At 40.4% G+C, this 19447-nt stretch overlaps 1 protein-coding gene across 3 annotated transcripts in view; it reads left to right on the top strand.

Moving 5' to 3' along the window:
- METAP1D (methionyl aminopeptidase type 1D, mitochondrial) overlaps window positions 1–19447 on the top strand; it is a 338325-nt gene that overhangs the window by 137908 nt on the left and 180970 nt on the right. For all 3 annotated transcript variants that reach the window (XM_082260307.1, XM_082260306.1, XM_082260308.1), the window contains 2 exons: window positions 3034–3182; window positions 17936–17978. In XM_082260307.1, coding sequence (XP_082116433.1) covers window positions 3034–3182; window positions 17936–17978 — 192 coding nt within the window. The remainder of the gene's footprint in view (window positions 1–3033; window positions 3183–17935; window positions 17979–19447) is intronic.

Here is a 19447-nt window from a genome sequence, read left to right as displayed (position 1 = left end):
ATGCAGACCTGATTTTGTTTGGCCAAAAAGTCGCAGTCGGTTGTCAGAACCATCATACTAACAAGCCGACAATCGGCCGATTGGACGTTGGCCGAACATTTACGGCCGACAATCGGTACGTGTGTACGGGGCTTTACCCTCCATGTGGAGGGTGTCATTGACTGTCTTCTGGTCAACTGTCAAGTCAGCAGTCTTTCCCATGATTGTGTAACCTACTGAACCAGACTGAGAGACCATTTAAAGGCTCATGAAACCTTTTACAGGTGTTTTGAGTTAATTAGCTGATTAGAGTGCGACACCATGAGTTTACAGTATTTAACTTTTTCACAATATTATAATTTCTGAGATACTGAATTTTGGGTTTTCATTAACTGTAAGCCATAATCATCAAAATTAAAAGAAATACATTTTTGAAATATATTACTCTATATAACATGAGTTTCACTCTTTGAAACTGAATTACTGAAATAAATTAACTTTTTGAGGATATTCAATTTTTTTGAGATGTCTGTGTGTGTGTGTGTGTATATATATATATATATATGTATATATATATATATATATATATATATATATATATATATATAAAAATATAAATTTATTTATTTTTTGCCACAAAAGTGGAGTTACCCTTTAACATCATTTTAAAGTGTCATTGGCAGTGGATGCCTCTGAGTTCTTGCCCATTCACCCAATCCTGACCAGAGAATGGATACCTAAACCCAGAGCTCAGTGTTTTGCACTGTAAACACAGATGTCAGTATTAATTTATTCTTTAGGCTGAATGCAAGTGAAATTTGTCCAGTCCCTGAGCAAAGTATCAGTGTGTGTGTTGACGCTTGTGCTCAGCCAAGAGATCGGAGATGAATGATCTCTGGAATGGCATGTGTACCCATGGTTGTAATGTGTTCAGAATCAGCATGAGCCCATTAAAGCTGAAATTCTGGTAACCGCTAAAATAAGTAGTTAAAATACTTCTATTGGAACAATTCTACCTGCCAAAAGATTTGTAATGCTCTGCAGCCGCTCTTGTGATCCAGGTAACCTGCGGCCAGACAGCATATCCAATGTCACAACCTCTGACAGCAACAGCACAGCTTGATAAAGAACACTGAGTCAACCCCACCACAACCCTATGATTGGACAGAGAATTACCAGCAGCACAATCATGTGGTCATCTCTCTGCTCACTCTGCTCTCTGTTCCTTACCAGCACATGTGTGCAGCAGAGCCTAACTGGGTCCTACAGCTAATACATGCTTCTCCCAGTCTGAGTGGTGCTGTAAGGGCTTTACAGAAGGTTAATATCAAAACAAATTCAGATATTCACATTACAAACACGATTTACTAAATATATAAATATTTATGTAGGGGGAGAGACAGTGTCACACCCAAATAAAAAGAATCCTGACACTATCCCCCATTACAGTGTTTCTCAACTCCGGTCCTCAGGGCACACTAACAGGCCAGGTTTGCAAGAAAACTGAAATACATTACAGGTGATATAATTTGCTGCACAGTGACTGCAGTATTCTAGTCTGCATCTCCCCAAGGTGATACTTAAAATATTATATCTAAAAATGCAGCGCAATTAATAGTGAACCAGCAAGTGATCAAATGCAAATGTGAATCAATAAATTAATAATTATCATAAAAGTGAAGACGTTATGATAAAATAAAATACCATTGTGTGGAATAATCACAAATAAGTAAATAAAAATAATAAATAAAAATTAAATTAGTGTAGACACTGGCACTTTTGAAGAATTGAATTTTAAGTAGCAACACCTTTTATATTGGGACTTATTTGCACAAAACTGACTTTTATACATGTGTGTCTACATTAATTTAATTTTTATTTATTATTTTTATTTATTTATTTACTTATTCGTGATTATTCCACACAATGGTATTTTATTTTATCATAATTTCTTCACTTTTATGATAATTATTAATTTATTGATTCACATTTGCATTTGATCACTTGTTGGTTCACTATTAATTGCGTAGCATTTTTATATATATTGTGATTGCACTTGTGAGATAGTGGAGTGCTTGCAGCAATTTATCTCATCCTGGTTGCTCGTGGGATTTTACTGAATACTTAAAATATTGCCTGTTAGTGTGCCCTGAGGACTGGAGTTGAGAAACACTGCCCCATTATATCGTAATAACCAAAAGGGAAAAAAAGAATCCCAAGTCCCCAATCAAGGAGCCTGAAACCCAAAGTGGAGAAAAGCGAAGGAGAAAAAAATATGTTTAAATATTTTTTTCCCCTTGTCTCCACTTTGGGCTCACACTGTCTCCACAAGTGTAACTTTAAGGCATAAATTTAATAATGTAATTTACAACTTTGTAATTATTGTGTTTTTCATTGTAGACACTGTACCCATATTTTTTTATATAGGTAACTTGTGAATCCTGAAGAAGTACTGGATTTATGCAAAAAGCATTCGTCCACTAGGCTCTACATTTGTGTAATCTACATACCTACAGTATATCATATATTTATATCAGTTTTTTTTATCAGGATTTGTATATATTATACACTAATAAAGATTTTGTAACATTTTATATATTGACTTTTTTGTGTATTATATGACACACCACAGATTTCCCTACTCCAGGCTCCTTGATTGAGGACTTGGGGTTCTCCTTTTCCCTTTTGGCTATTTTAATAATTACCGAACTGCATTGATTGCTGTTTTTTTTTATCTAGCTGAAATTTAGCTTTAAGAAAACAAAACCATGTTAAAATGTGTTGTATTTCTAATTGGGATATAATTCTGCTACTTACTGGAATAATGTTCCAGGCTTGAAGTCCAAAAATAATACCAGAATTTATTGGATGTCCCTTGGCTACAAATGAGTTGGTTTAATATAGCAACATTTGTTTTGTTTTTGTATAATCATAATGCTTGCAACTGTGATTACCTATTTACAGCATACAGCTGTACCTATTTTTGTGTGCACCTAGCAGATTATACCTTGACACAAGTTATAGTATATGTCTATCGTTTCCTCTCTGCTCCAGGTTGGCATGACAACAGAGGAAATAGATGCATTTGTACATAAGAACATTATCAGTCGGAACGCTTATCCATCCCCATTAAGCTATGGAGGGTTCCCCAAGTCAGTGTGTACTTCAGTGAACAATGTGGTCTGCCATGGAATTCCTGACAGGTACTGTTGTTTAAGAAATCAATGTATTTGCCTACTTGCTGTCCAACTTTCCAGGATTGGAAAAAACAGACCTTTTTAACACATTCAACTTTTTAGATAACAGACATGCCCTGGTGGTGTAATTAAAAAAAAAAATAGACAATGCTACAAATAAAAATAAATATATATATATATATATATATATATATATATAATTTTGACTGTATATCTACAGCCATCATTATAGAAAAAAAAAAACAGATCACATAAGCACACATGAGATTGTCTCTACTGTACCTTGATAACAGCATAAAGCGGAATTAACATTGCGAGGTATCACAGCTTAATAATAAACCAATGAAAAAATGGCGTCAAAGATATATAGTGACTAGTGCTAATAAGGTGCAGTGATCTAGGCAGTCCAGAACAGGAAGTGACGTGACGGCGCCGTACGCTTTTCGTCATAAGATGTCCTCAGCACCTTCTTGGCACTAAGTCACTTTATGTTATATTGATTTTTTGATCCAGTCCATCTTTATTATTTAAGATACATTTTTATTCTGTGCAAGTTTTGTCACTTTATCACCATCACTGTGTCCACTCTCTGGTTGCCCAGACCACTGCACCTTATTAGCACTAGTCACTTTATATCTTTGACGCCATTTATTCATCTGTTTATTATTAAGCTGTGATACTTTGCATTGTTATGTTTTATTATTGCCTTGATATTTATTTATTTTCAATATCACTCCAGCACTTTATCCACCCTTAGTTGCTTACCTCCTATTCATCCCCTCCTAGGCAGTGCCATTTCTCTACCCCCCCCTTTTTCACACTTACCTATATAACCTTTGGTTATATTTGAGGGAGGTTGCAGCCTTCTTCCCCCTACCGTAGCACGGAACCCATCCTGTTCAGTTAAAGCGGAATTAAACTCAAAGATTTAACGGAAACGAAATGCCGGGAATACTAACTGCCACAATTGCTTGTGCTGTCAACCAATCTGTGAAACCTTTAAGTGCCTGGTGTCAGATCTGATCACATGTGAAGCACTGTGGCAGTTGCAGATCAAACAGGGTCTAAAATGGCAACTTCCTTGGCTGAAAAGGATAAGAGGATTTAGTTCCGCTTCATTTCCATTTCTTTCTGCAGTAAGTTAGAAAATGTAAAAAAAAATATATATAATATATAGTGCCGTGAAAAAGTATTTATACCTCTTGAAATTTTCCACATTTTGTCGTGTTACAACCAAAAACGCAAATGTATTTTATTGGGATTTTATGTGATAAGCCGACACAAAGTGGCACATAATTGTGAATTGAAAGGGAAATGATAAATGGTTTTCAAAATTTTACACAAATAAATATCTTAAAATTGTGGTGTGCATTTGTATACAGTCCCCTGGCGGAAAACTAACACTGCACATCACCCTGAACCCACCATCACCATGAAACACGGTGGAAGCATCATATTGTGGGGATGCTTTTCTTCAGCAGGGTCAGGGAAGCTGGTCAGATTTGATGGGAAATGGATGGAGCCAAAAACAGGGCATTCTTGGAGGAAAACCTATTTGAGTCTGCAAAAGGCTTGAGACTGGGGCGGAGGTTCACCTCCCAGCAGAACGACCCTAAACTTACAGCCAGAGCTACAATGGATTGGTTTAGATCAAAGCATATTCATGGGTTAGAATGGCCCAGTCAAAGTCCAGACCTAAATCCAATTGAGAATCTGTGTCAAGACTTGAAAATTGATATTCACAGACGCTCTCTATCCAATCTGACAGACGCTGGTAGAGACATACCCAAAAGACTTGCAGCTGTAAGTGCAGTGAAAGGTGGTTCTACAATGTATTGACTCAGGGGGCTGAATACAAATGCATGCCACATTTTTCAGATGTTTATTTGAAAAAAAAATTGAAAACCATTTATAATTTTCTCTCCACTTCACAAATATGTGCCACTTTGTGTTGGTTTATCACATAAAATACATTTACGTTTTTGGTTGTAACATGAAAAAAAGTGGAAAATTTCAAAGGGGTATAAAATACTTTTCTAAGGCTCTGTAATGGTTAATATGGGCAAAATTTCTACTTTTATTATACTAGTATTTCATCATAAGTAAAACTGCATCTTCTAGGAAGGACATTACATAGTTAGGATAAAAAAGACACAAGTCAATTGCGTTCTACAAATCGAAATAATTTATATGAAAATAGTTTAGAAATCTGCATATACAGAACCCTAAAGCCATAATTATTCCAGAATAATGCAAAAAAAAAAAAAAAAAAAAAACACTATAAAGCCTAGTCCAATTTGCTCAAACAGGTAAAAAAATCCTTCTGATTCCAAATGGCTATCTCATATTCCCTGGATCTGTAATCTTTAGTGTTTTTACTTATTACATTTACTGTATATATACGTGGTTTGTGTATATATACTTCTCAAAAAAAAATAAAGGGACACTTTTTAATCAGAATATAACATCAAGTCAACTAGACACCTGGGATATGAATCTGGTCAGTTAAGTAGCGGAGGGGGTTTGTTAATAAGTTGCAGCTGCTTTGCTGTTAATGAAATTAACAACAGGTGCACTAGATTGGCAACAATGAGACAACCCCCAAAACAGGAATTTTTTTTCCCTACTCATTTTTTCTGACTTTTTTTCACTAGTTTTGCATTTGGCTAGGGTCAGTGTCACTACTGGCAGCATGAAGCAATACTTGAACTGTATAGAGGTTGCACAGGCAGTCCAACTCCTCCAGGATGGTACATCAATACATGCCATTTCCAGAAGGTTTGCTGTGTCTCCCAGCACAGTCTCAATGGCATGAAGGAGATTCCAGGAGACAGGCAGTTACTCTGGGAGAGCTGGACAGGGCCAAATAAGGTCCTTAACCCATCAGCAGAACCGGTATCTGCTCCTTTGTGCTAGGAGAAACAGGATGAGCACTGCCAGAGCCCTACAAAATTAACTTCAGCAGGCCAATGTCTCTGACCAAACAATCAGAAACAGACTTCATGAGGGTGGGGTGAGGGCCCTACGTCCTCTAGTAGGCCCTGTGCTTACTGCCCGGCACCATGGAGCTCGATTTGCATTTGCAATTGAAAACCATAATTGACCAGTTCCTCCTGATGCACGACCATGTGCGGCCTTATAAGATGAGAGTATGCAGCCAGTTCATCGAGAATGACGGAATTGATACCATTGAATGGCCCCCACGCTCGCCTGACCTAAATCCAATAGAACACCGCTGGGACATTATGTTTCGGTCCATACGATGATGCCAGGTTGCACCTCAGTCTGTTCAGGAGCTCAGTGATGCCCTGGTCCAGATCTGGGAGAAAATACCCCAGGACACCATCCATCCTCTCATTAGGCGCATGCCCTGACGTTGTCAGGCATGCACACAAGCATGTGGGAGCCATAGAAACTACTGATTACCATTTTGAGTTGCCACAATGAAATTACAGCAAAATGGACTAGCCTGCTGTATTATATTTTCACTTTGATTTTCGGGGTGTCTTTGAATTCAGCCCTCTGTAGGTTGATCATTTTCATTTCTGTCAAACGATGTGGCATCCTTTCGTTACTAACACATCACCCAGTCCATATCAGTTTAGATATCCAGCTTGATATTTTTCCCCATTGAGATCTGATGTGTTTTCAAAGTGTTCCTTTATTTTTTTTGAGCAGCGTGTGTGTGTCTATATATATATATATATATATATATATATATATATATATATATATATATATATATATATACTGTGTGTATTATATACAGTATCTCACAAAAGTGAGTACACCCCTCACATTTTTTTAAATATTTTATTATATGTTTTCATGTGACAACTCTGAAGAAATTACACTTTGCTACAATGTAAAGTTGTGAGTGTACAGCTTGCATAACAGTTTAAAGTTGCTGTCCCCTCAAAATAACTCAACACACAGCCATTAATATCTAAACCACTGGCAACAAAAGTGAGTACACCCCTAAGTGAAAATGTCTAAATCTGGCCCAATTAGCCATTTTTCCTCCCCGGTGCCATGTGACCCGGTACTGTTACAAAGTCTTAGGTGTGAATGGGGAGCAGGTGTGTTAAATTTGGTGTTATCGCTCTCACTCTCTCATACTGGTCACTGGAAGTTCAACATGGCACCTCATTGCAAAGAACTCTCTGAGCATCTGAAAAAAAGAATTGTTGCTCTACATAAAGATGGCCTAGGCTTTAAGAAGATTGCCAAGACTCTGAAACTGAGCTGCAGCACGGTGGCCAAGACCATACAACGGTTTACCAGGACAGGTTCCACTCAGAACAGGCCTCGCCATGGTTGAACAAAGAAGTTGAGTGCACGTGCTCAGTTTCATATAGAGAGGTTGTCTTTGGGAAATAAACGTATAAGTGCTGCCAGCATTGCTGCAGAGGTTGAAGGGGTTAGGGGTCAGCCTGTCAGTGCTCACACCACACGCGCACACTGCATCAAATTGGTCTACATGAATGTCATCCCAGAAGAAAGCTTCTTCTAAAGATGATGCACAAGAAAGCCCGCAAACAGTTTACTGAAGAGAAAGCAAACTAAGGAAATGCATTAATGGAACCATGTCCTGTGGTCTGATTAGACCAAGATAAATTTATTTGGTTCAGATGGTGTCAAGCGTGTGTGGCGGCAACCAGGTGAGGCGTACAAAGACAAGTGTGGTGGTGGGATTGTCATGGTCTGGGGCTGCATGAGTGCTGCCAACACTGGGGGCTACAGTTCATTGAGGGAACCATGAATGTCAACATATACTGTGACATACTGAAGCAGAGAATGATCCCCTCCCTTCAGAGACTGGGCCGCAGGGCAATATTGCAACATAAGGACCCCAAACACACCTCCAAGACGACCACTGCCTTGCTAAAGAAGCTGAGGGTAAAGGTGATGGACTGACCAAGCATGTCTTCAGACCTAAACCCTATTGAGCATCTGTGGGGCATCCCCAAACAGAAGGTGGAGGAGAGCAAGGTCTCTAACATCCACCAGCTCCGTGATGTCATCATAGAGGAGTGGAAGAGGACTCCAGTGGCAAACTGTAAAGCTCTGGTGAACTCTGTGCCCAAGAGGGTTGAGGCAGTGTTGGAAAATAATGGTGGCCACACAAAATATTGACACTTTGGGCCCAATTTGGACATTTTCATATAGGGGTGTACTCACTTTTGTTGCCAGCAGTTTAGACAATAATGGCTGTGTGTTGAGTTATTTTGAGGGGACAGCAAATTTACAAGCTGTACACTCACTACTTTTCATTGCAGCAAAGTGTCATTTCTTCAGTGTTGTCACATGAAAAGATATAATAAAATATTTACAAAAAATGTGAGAGGTGTACTCACTTTTGTGAGATACTGTATACAGTATTTGATTCTTCCAGTTATGAGGGATTAGAGCATAACGAAGAGTTATTATAAAGAATTATCCAGATATTGGACAACTTACTAGATCAAAATTTAAGCTATACTATGTGAAATTACCAAAAAATGATCTTCAGGTTATTTTATTGACAGTACATTTGCTACTGCGAATTCCATACCCTTGCAGACTCGTGTTTCTCAACCAGCACAGGAAATCCACGAGACTGTTCTGGTTCATATGGCGATAGGGGCTGTTCACAGGGATTTGCCTGGTTTCCAAATTTTTTCGTCCCCACACTCCTCCATTGTTTTGGGGTACCCTTGGCTTCAGAAACACAATCCGACCTTTGATTGGCAGTCGGTCTAGATCCTCTCTTGGTCCCCTCAGTGTGGCGCTGTTTGTATCCATAGGCCTGTTAAGGTACCCTCCTCGGATTCAGTGTTGCCTACTGAATATCGTGAGTATCAAGAAGTATTTTACTAGGGGCGTGCTGGTTCCTCCTCATCGTCCGTACGATTGTGCCTTAGACTTGCAATCTGGTGCCATTCCCCCTCATGGAGGGTTTATCCTCTCTCAATTGCGGAGAATAAGGCCATGGAGGAGTACGTGGCGGATGCAATCGGGGGCACATTCGCAAGTCCACTTCTCCAGCGGGTGTGACATTCCATTGATTGTAGGAGCTTCAATCACATCACGGTCAAGAATGCATGCCCGGTTCGGTTGACTACTGAATTGTTCGACCGCTTTAAGGGAGCAACAGTCTTTACCAAGCTTGACCTAAGGGCTGCGGATAACCTTGTAAGGATCAAGGAGGGCGACGATTGGAAGGCCGCGTTAAATACCAGAACCGGTCACCACAAATCTTTGGTGATGCCCTTTGGCTTGTGCAAGGCACCCGCTGTCTTCTAGGAGTTCATCAATGATGTCTTTCATGATATGTCTCAGCAATGCGTTGTAATCTCTTTGGACGACATCTTGATTTATTCGGACTCTATTGAATCACACTGCCTGGATGTCAGACAGGTGCTGCAACATTTAGGTGAGAATGGGCTTTTCTGTAAGCTTGAGAAATGTGAATTCCACCTGTCTCAGGTTGCCTTCTTGGGCTACATAATTTCTGCTGAAGGGTTCCCCATGGACCCCCAGAAGATTTTGGCTGTTCTACAATGGACTCGCCCCAGTTATCTCCGTTCCAATCAGTGTTTCCTTGGGTTTGCCAACTACTATCGTACATTTATCAGGAACTTTTCCTCTTTGGCCAAACCTATCTCAGATCTTACCAAGAAGGGCAGCGATTTCCACAATTGGACGCCTGCTGCCACCCAAGCTTTCGAGGCCCTCAAGTCTGCTTTCGCTTCGACTCCCAATTTGTCTCATCCCAATTCTGGTTTGCCCTTTGTCTTAGAGGTGAATGCATCTGAGACAGGAGTAGGCGCCCTCCTGTCTCAGCGTCGGACACCTGATGGACCCCTACTTCCTTGTGGGTTCTACTCCAAGAAGATGTCCCCACCTGAATCCAATTACGAGATTAGAGACAGAGAGCTCTTGGCCATTATCTTGGCTCTCAAAGAGTGGAGACGCTTGCTCAAAGGTTCTGTGGTTCCAATTCTCATTCTCCCCGATCGCAAGAATCTGACGTATCTCTCAGAGGCCAAGAGGCACACCCCATCAGGCCAGATGGGCCTTATTTTTGTCTCGTTTTAACTATGTGGTCTCCTATTTGCATTTTAAGGCTCATGCCTTGTCTCGCTAGTATTCTGAGTTGTCCAGGTAGGACTCCATGCCGCCACCGGTCATACCTTCAGATCATATCGTGGCTGCCATCCGCACCGACTTAACCTCTCCTCTTGGGGAACAGATCTTGGCTGCCCAACCTGATACTCCCACTGAGAGACCTGCTGGCAAATGTTTTGTACGTGAGGGGTTGCGTATCAGACTGTTGCACACGTGCCACAATTCCAAGACTGTCGGTCATCCTGGTAAGAACCAGATGTCCTGGGCTATTTCCCGTCAGTTCTGATGGCCATCTCTCCGCACTGATGTTTCTGCGTATGTGACTGCTTCTTCGATCTGTGCCCAGAACAAATCTCAGCACCTTCCCTTGGGGCTACTGCATCCCATTCCCAATTGGGAGCATCCCTGGTCTCACCTGGCCATAGATTTTTATTGTGGAACTTCCCACAACTCGAGGTTACAAGGTTATCCTCATGGTTGTTGACGGGTTCTCCAAAATGTGCCACTGTGTTCCATTTAAGTGTTTGCCAGGGAGGTCTTCCGTTTACACAGGTTGTCTCAGGCTGTGGGAGCCAGTTTGTCTCCAGGTTCTGGCGCGCCTTTTACTCCCAGTTGAGTATTCAACTCTCCTCCTCGGCCTACCATCCGCAGTCCAATGGTGCCGCTGAGCGCTCCAACCAAGCTCTGGAGCAATTTCTCTGCTGCTATATCTCTGACCATTAGGACAATTGGGTTGATATGTTACCCTGGGCGGAGTTTGCCAGGAACTCTCTCATCAACTCGTCTTCCAGAATGTCTCCATTCATGGCCAATTATGGGTTCCAACCCACTGTGTTGCCCGAGTCGTTCTCTCCACAGGGCATCCCGGCTGTGGAGGATCATCTTCGTGCCCTCCGTTCCTCTTGGGTGCAGATTCAAGTGCCTTTACAGGTCTCTGCACAGCGTCAGAATCTCCAGGCAGACTGGAGACGTTTATCTGCAACCTTCGTACCAGGTCGGGGAGAGGGGACGGTTGTCGATCCGTAATCTCAACCTCAGGGTGCCAACTCCAAAACTGGCACCCCGTTTTGTTGGGCCATTTTGCATCCTCTGTTAGGTGAACCTGGTGGTCTATGCCCTTGGTCTTTCCCCTGGCATGTGCATCTCCAATGTCTTTCACGTGTCACTTTTGAAGCCACTGGCTTGCAATCGCTATACTTCTTTACTTCCTTGCCCTTGTCCCATTCCTGTGGGCAATCATGAGGAGTATGAGGCTAGCAGCATGTTGGATTCTCGTCTGTTCCGAGGTCAGGTTCAATACCTGGTGAACTGGAATGGTTATGGTCCTGAGGAGCGCTCCTTGGTTCCCTCCACTGATGGTCATGCTCCCGCCCTTATCCGCTCTTTCCATGCTCGCTTTCCTCAGAAACTGTTTTTTGGGGGGGGGGGGGGGGCATTGATGGGAGGGTACTGTCAAGGTCTTACCTTGCCCTCCTGTTGGCTGTCATCTTGGACATGTGCATACTGCTGCCTCTTATAGACTCTGATTGCATCATCACTTGCCTGCTGCCTGGGCATTGCACAATGATGATGCTGCACACCTGACTATATTTATCACCTGATGGATTGCAGTCCTTGCACTTCTGTTTGTGCTCCAAGGTGCATCTCTGCTAGCAGTCTTCTGGTTTCAGTGCTCCTCCATGTACGACCTGGCTTGGCTGACGACTCTCCTGGCTCTCGGCCCGGCATTGGCAGACTACCCGCTTCTGGACTCGACCCTAGCTTGAATAACTACCCGCTTCTGGACTTGACCTCGGCTTGTTCTTGCTCCCACTTCCTCACTCTTGCTGTATACCCGCCTGCCGTGTGAGTGCAATTTCTAATTTTTAGTACATTTTACTGTATCTCTTTACAAGTTACTATACTATGGTGTGTTTATGCTGTGGTTTTCTCTCCTTGTTTACATACCAGATGGAACACCCTCTATAGTATATACAGCAGCACCATATACATGGTTAGAGTAGTAGGCTGTTAATTAATTTTTGGGCTACCCACCCTGATTTATGAGTATTGTGTTGATTAGTTCTCGGTGCTCTTACTATTGCAGTACCCAGTCTATGCTTGTTTTCATGGTTTATGAGGCTTACTTTCATTTTTGTCCTCCCTTCCTTATCACTTACAGTGGGGGTTATTGAGGTTGCGCACAGGGAAGTAGTATGCTGTCTATAGCCACAGGAAGAGGTGGAGAGGCTGTGATGTTCATAGAGAGTTCCATCTATGATCAGCTCATTAAGGTGCTACATTTGTTGCTGGGGAAGGAGCTGTGAAGGAGTGTGTGTATATTTAGAGACATACTCATTAGCTGGCCTAATTCATTAGCTGCTAGTACTCCATTCAAGTACAACATTTTAAGTACAGTGAAGAGATATTGCAGGAGATAGTCAGGAGGTAGGCTGGAAGGTGGAAAAACGAAAAAAAAAAGGTAAGACTTGTTTGACTTAAATTTACAATTTTTTTTTTCTCCTCTTTAAAATGGCAGACTTGGTTCAGTGCAGGAATTGTTGTGCATTTATTTCATGTTCCACTCTTTGGAGATTCGGATGCTGTCAGATCTGTAGGCAATTCTCCTTACTGCAGCATTTTTTAAATCAGAGATATTTAAATTATCTGTTAAACAAACTCCAGCTGGGAGTGCTGCAATGCCACTGCCACAGAGGACCCCCAGAAATGGCAGATGGGTTACTGTAGGTTCTGGAAGATAGATATGGCGGATAGAAGACATGTCCCACAGTCGGTGGTTCTCCATAATTCATTTGCAGCACTCTCAGAATGTAAGGACAACATGGATATGGACTCAAGCACAGAGGGTGAGAAACCATCGACTCCTATGTCTAATGTATGCAAGACTGCAGCCAAGGACAAAAAAGATAAAGTGAAGTCTCAAAGGAAGCAGCTGTTGCTGGGTGATTCAATCATAAGAAGTGTGGAGCTTAAAGAAAATGGTTTTGTGAGATGTCTCCCTGGTGCTACTGCTAGACGAGATAGAAGACGTATTATTAATATTGTTAAGCAAGCAAAGCAGGAAGGAGACGTGGATGATCTAGGGACAAATGACCTGGCTTGCAATGAAGTGTCAGAGGTGAAAAAATCTTTTATCACACTTGGTAATGACGTACAGGATTTTGCATCCACCATTTCATTTTCTGAAGTTCTGCCTGTGCATAATGTTCAGAATGATAGGCAGAGGCGCATAAAGGAGTTCAACATATGGCTTAGTAAATGGTGTCAAGAGCAAGGATTTGGCTTTGTTTCTCATGATAGCTCTACTTGGAATAGAAAGGAACTGTACAAAAAAGATGGTTTGCATCTTTCTCTCAAAGGAACAAATGTACTTAGTGAACAACTCCAAGAATTTGTGAAAGAGTATTTAAACTAGGAAGGGGGGGGGGGCAAAAGAGTGAAAATACAAGAGTCCAATTGCCCCCGAAACAATGCCAGAACAGGTCAGAAGCACAGAGGTTAAGAAATGATAAGCTCAGAGTCCTGTCTACAAATGCTCGCAGTTTAGGTAAAAAAATCAATGAACTTGGGTCAATAATGGCATCTGAGAATGTAGATTTAGTGGCTGTTACGGAGACATGGTTTAATGAAAGAAATGACTGGGACATAACCATACCAGGGTACTCTTTTTATACAGAAGAGACAGAGAAGGCAAGAAAGGAGGAGGAGTGGCCCTGTATGTGAAAGATAGCATTAAATCTAACCTAATACAAGTTGGTGAGCCCAACATAGAGTCAGTTTGGGTTACGTTGCAGTTTGCTAATCATGCAGTAACTCGTGTAGGTGTGATATATAGACCACCTGGTCAAGTTAAAGAACTAGATGATCTACTAGTTGAAGAAATAGCTAAAATGACAATGAAAGGAGAAGTTATCATTATGGGAGATTTCAATCTTCCAGATATAAACTGGAAAACCAAAATAGCAAGTTCTACCATGAGTACAGATATTCTAAATTCCCTTCTGGGGTTGTCTCTGCAACAAGTGGTTGAGGAGCCAACCCGGAGGGAGGCCATTTTGGATTTGGTATTCACAAATGGGGATTCGGTATATGATGTCATTGTAGGCGAAACTCTGGGATCTAGTGATCACCAGTCAGTGTGGTTTAATATAAGAACTGTGAAAGAGTCACACCACACAAAAACAAAAGTTTTAGATTTTAGAAAAACAGACTTTTCAAAAATGAAATTAGTCATAAATGAGTCCTTATCAGACTGGAACGGATTACATGGAGTCCAGGAGAAATGGGACTACTTAAAAGGTGCATTATTGAAGGCAACAGAAAATTGCATTAGACTTGTCAGTAAAAGCAAAAAAAGGAAGAGACCACTGTGGTACTTAGCAGAAGTGGCCCAAATCATTAAAAATAAAAAGCTAGCATTTTGTAATTATAAAAAAACCCAGAGCAATGAAGATAAGGAAATCTACAAGATTAGGCAGAAAGAGGCCAAGCAAGTTATAAGAACTTCTAAAGCGCAGGCAGAAGAAAAACTAGCTCAGTCTATGAAAAGGGGGGATAAGACATTCTTCAGATATATAAATGAAAAAAGGAAATTAAAACAAGGAATAACTACATTAAAAACAAAGGACGGAAGGTATGTAGAAGAGAATAAAGGGCTAGCCGACTGCCTTAATGAATACTTCTGTTCAGTTTTTACAGAAGAAAAAGAAGGAGAAGGACCTCCACTAGAAAGGATGACTAATGAATCGTTTGATGCATGTGTCTTTACAGAGGAAGACGTTCTAAGATTGCTGTCTAAAGTGAAGACAAATAAGTCACAGGGTCCTGATGAGATACACCCAAAATTATTAAAAGAGCTTAGTGGTGAGCTGGCAAAACCATTAACAGATTTATTTAACCAATCATTAGTAACAGGAGTTGTCCCGGAAGATTGGAAATTGGCAAATGTCGTGCCCATTCACAAGAAAGGTAGTAGGGAGGAATCGAGCAACTATAGACCAGTGAGTCTGACATCAATAGTAGGCAAATTAATGGAAACCCTATTAAAGGATAGGATTGTGGAACATCTTAAATCCCATGGATTGCAAGATGAAAAACAACATGGGTTTACTTCAGGGAGATCATGTCAAACAAATCTTATAGATTTTTTTGACTGGGTGACTAAAATAATAGACGGTGGAGGTGCAGTAGACATTGCATATCTAGATTTTAGTAAGGCTTTTGACACTGTCCCACATAGAAGACTTATCAATAAACTGAAGTCATTGAGCATGGACTCCCATATTGTTGAGTGGATTAGGCAGTGGCTGAGTGACAGACAACAGAGGGTTGTAGTCAATGGAGAACATTCAGAACAAGGTCATGTTACCAGTGGGGTACCTCAGGGATCTGTACTGGGACCAATTTTGATTAATATCTTCATAAGTGATATTGCAAAAGGCCTCGATGGTAAGGTTTGTCTTTTTGCTGATGACACAGATATGTAACAGGGTTGATGTTCCTGGAGGGAAACGCCAAATGGAAAAGGATTTAGGAAAACTAGAAGAATGGTCAGAACTCTGGCAACTGAAATTTAATGTGGATAAGTGCAAGATAATGCACCTGGGGCGTAAAAACCCAAGGGCAGAATATAGAATATTTGACACAGTCCTGACCTCAGTATCTGAGGAAAGGGATTTAGGAGTAATTATTTCAGAAGACTTAAAGGTGGGAAGACAATGTAATAGAGCAGCACGAAATGCCAGCAGAATGCTTGGATGCATAGGGAGAGGTATAAGCAGTAGAAAGAGAGAAGTGCTTATGCCACTGTACAGAACACTGGTGAGACCTCACTTGGAGTATTGTGCGCAGTACTGGAGGCCATATCTCCAGAAGGATATAGATACTCTAGAGAGAGTTCAGAGAAGAGCTACTAAACTAGTACATGGATTGCAGGAAAAAACTTACCAGGAAAGGTTAAAGGACCTTAACATGTATAGCTTGGAAGAAAGAAGAGACAGAGGGGATATGATAGAAACTTTTAAATACATAAAGGGAATCAACTCGGTAAAGGAGGAGAGCATATTTAAAAGAAGAAAAACTACCACAAGAGGACTCCGTTTTAAACTAGAGGGGCAAAGGTTTAAAAGTAATATGAGGAAGTATTACTTTACTGAGAGAGTAGTGGATGCATGGAATAACCTTCCTGCAGAAGTGGTAGCTGCAAATACAGTGAAGGAGTTTAAACATGCATGGGATAGGCATAAGGCTATCCTTCATATAAGATAGGGCCAGGGACTATTCATATGATTCAGATATATTGGGCAGACTAAATGGGCCAAATGGTTCTTATCTGCCGACACATTCTATGTTTCTATGTTTCTACAGTGTGCACGCTAGGTTTGTTGCCGTCGTATTGTATTGCCACCACTACAACACATAGTTCCAATCTAGTTAACAGTCCCTGTGAGAACCAGATATGTGTATAAGAATGTGTGAGGTAATGTAAAAGATAAGGAACAGAGACTGCAATATTGATATCTACAGATTTTGCTTTGACTTCCATTTAATTTTTTTATTTCCAACTGCAATTACTTAAATCAAAATGTAAAAAAAATAAATAAAAAAAATTGTTCAGTTAGCGTTCTTCAATGCCAAGGTCCAACTTGGCTGTTATTCATTTAGGTGCTTTCCTTTATGCTCTGTCCAGTTCTAGCGCATCCATTTTTGTAAACTGGATGATGGGGTCATTTCAATGCTTTGCGTTAGGGTTGAACGATTGATCTCTCTCTATCTCTCCTTTCTTTTCTTTCTCTCTCTCTCCTTCTCTGCCTCCATCTTTCTTCCTTCATTTCTTTCTCTCTCTCTTTTTCTCTCCCTATATCTTGTTTAGCTACCCAGAATCCCTGAATGTGCCTGTTTTACACAACTAGTAGCAATTTGCTGTTTTTCTGAGCACATGTTTACTTCAAGACTATGATCTATCAGCATATCAAGATACTTAATACAACATAATTTATCTGATTCACCCCACTCCCAGATTGTATTCTTCCATATGGTTTGCCTGTTATTGTGGCAGTCCTAGCAGATTTGCTTTTGGATAGATAGACAGCTCCTCCAAGTACAGTAAATCTGACACAGTGTAATCTCTTTTCAGTTGTCACATATTAAGTGACACAGTTTAATTATATACAGGGCTATAGTGAAGGTAGAACTGATTGTTCCTTTTTAAAATATCCTTAAACCTAAATAATAATAATAAAAAAAAACAAAGGTCAGTATGACTTTAATTCTAAAGAAAAAGGCAATGCCTATCTACCCTATATTCCTCATTGGCGTCATATGATTTTATTCAAAAAGTACAGGTTCATTTAACTCAGATACCGCCTGATTAATCCGAACAATACTTGAATTGGCTGCATCATTCGAAAATGTTACATTGTTCTTATGTTGAATAATAAGGAAAGTGTATTATTGACTTTTAAGTTTTTGGTACAGATTTATATGTTTGAGCTGTATTATAAAAATATCCCTCTTTGTATTTAAATGAACAGATACATGGTTTCATTGTTATTGTGATAGCTGCCCAGCTTATTATAGGCTTAAAATAGAAGTGTAGGCTATTGGTGACTTAAATACATGTGTCATTTTCTTTTCTTTTCTTTTTAAAGCCGACCTCTTGAGGATGGAGACATTATCAACATAGACGTCACTGTGAGTCACCTATTAACCACCTTTCATTGGTTTTACGATTTAACAAAAGTGCCTGTTACCTTTTTCGTGTTAAAAATAAACCGTTTGATGACGTCCTTAATGAATTGCTCTCTGAATCCTTTCTCCTTCAGTCCTCCTCCATCGGCTCTTCAATAGCGTTGAAATTTAAGAATTCAATGCAGCCACTAGGAAACTAGGCCTCCAGTTACTTTTCCTGCTGCTCACTAGAATTGCTTAACTTCATATTATTCCTGTGGATAAAGTCAATATGAAACCTAAATAAAAAATTAATATAACATAAAAAGTGCAATTCTAAGTGCAATATTGCAAAAATTCTCCTTTAAAAGGACTGGATCCACATAGCTACTCATTAAACTCTTTAAACTCTATATCATTCCTGTACATTTAAATACATAAGTGAAAAAAGTCCTAAGTTGTAACATATAAAGTGCAATTACAAAGTACAGTAGTGCAGGATTCTCCTTTAAGCGTGCTGGGTCCGGAATGCTGTGCTCCCCTCCTGTGTCCCCACTCACCGACAGTTGCTGACTCCTAGAGTCAAAATAGCATTTGGATATCGTCCAAAAATGTCCTGGTTTGGATGGCTCCTCTCCTTTTTTCCTCCTCCACCATGTTGACCATACCAATGCCATATATTCATGCCATAAAAATCAAAGGGGAGATCTCCATTACGTAATGCCGTTTATTTCATTAAAAATTAAAGGCAAATACACTTACAGCTTCTGAAGATGCCCAGTGGGAGGGGCAAAACACGTCAAGCAGGGGTATCCAATAAAGGCATTTCCGGCAATTGGAATGCACGCCAAGGCGGCGTTCCTGGTCTAGTATACATGCTCATTGTACTACTATGCTTTTAATTGTATTTGCTTCTAATTTTTAATGAAATAAACGGTATTACGTGATGAGATCTCTTCTATGATTTTAGTTTCAATCGTTTTCATTAATTTTCGTAACAAGGAAAAGAAATACAACATAGCTAATACAGTGATAATACACTTTGCCTATATAGAGAGTAAACGAAGAACATTTGCATAAGTGCAGTATTAGGGAAGATCATTCGTAAACCAGCGTGTGGATAATACAATAATGGTAAGCTGGGAACCAGGGCACATCCCCCCCCCCCCCGGACACCCCACAGGTTACAACAACTGTGCCCAGGGGGGAGAGGCAGCACCACCAGCTTAATTGCAATTTCAGCAATACCATACTATGCAACAAAACAAAAGTTAAGTTTCACAAACAATTACTCCAAAGTGTGTACACATGATGACTCCACACAATGCAAATAACATGGTAATTAGAGAAGGTAGGAGACATAAACAAGTGGTAGGTTGTCGGTAGGTCAGAGGTAAGCAAGAGTAAGTAGAGAAAGAAGAAGAAGAAGAGAGAAAACAGAGATTGAAAAAGTTCGGAGACAAAGTATAAGACAAACAAGAAGAAAGAGAGAG

This window comes from Pelophylax lessonae (genome assembly GCF_965119305.1).
Source record: "Pelophylax lessonae genome assembly, chromosome: 6".
Lineage (NCBI taxonomy): Eukaryota > Metazoa > Chordata > Amphibia > Anura > Ranidae > Pelophylax > Pelophylax lessonae.
The sequence above is the reverse complement of the archived record's forward strand: the minus strand, read 5'-3'. Positions and strand labels throughout refer to the sequence as shown.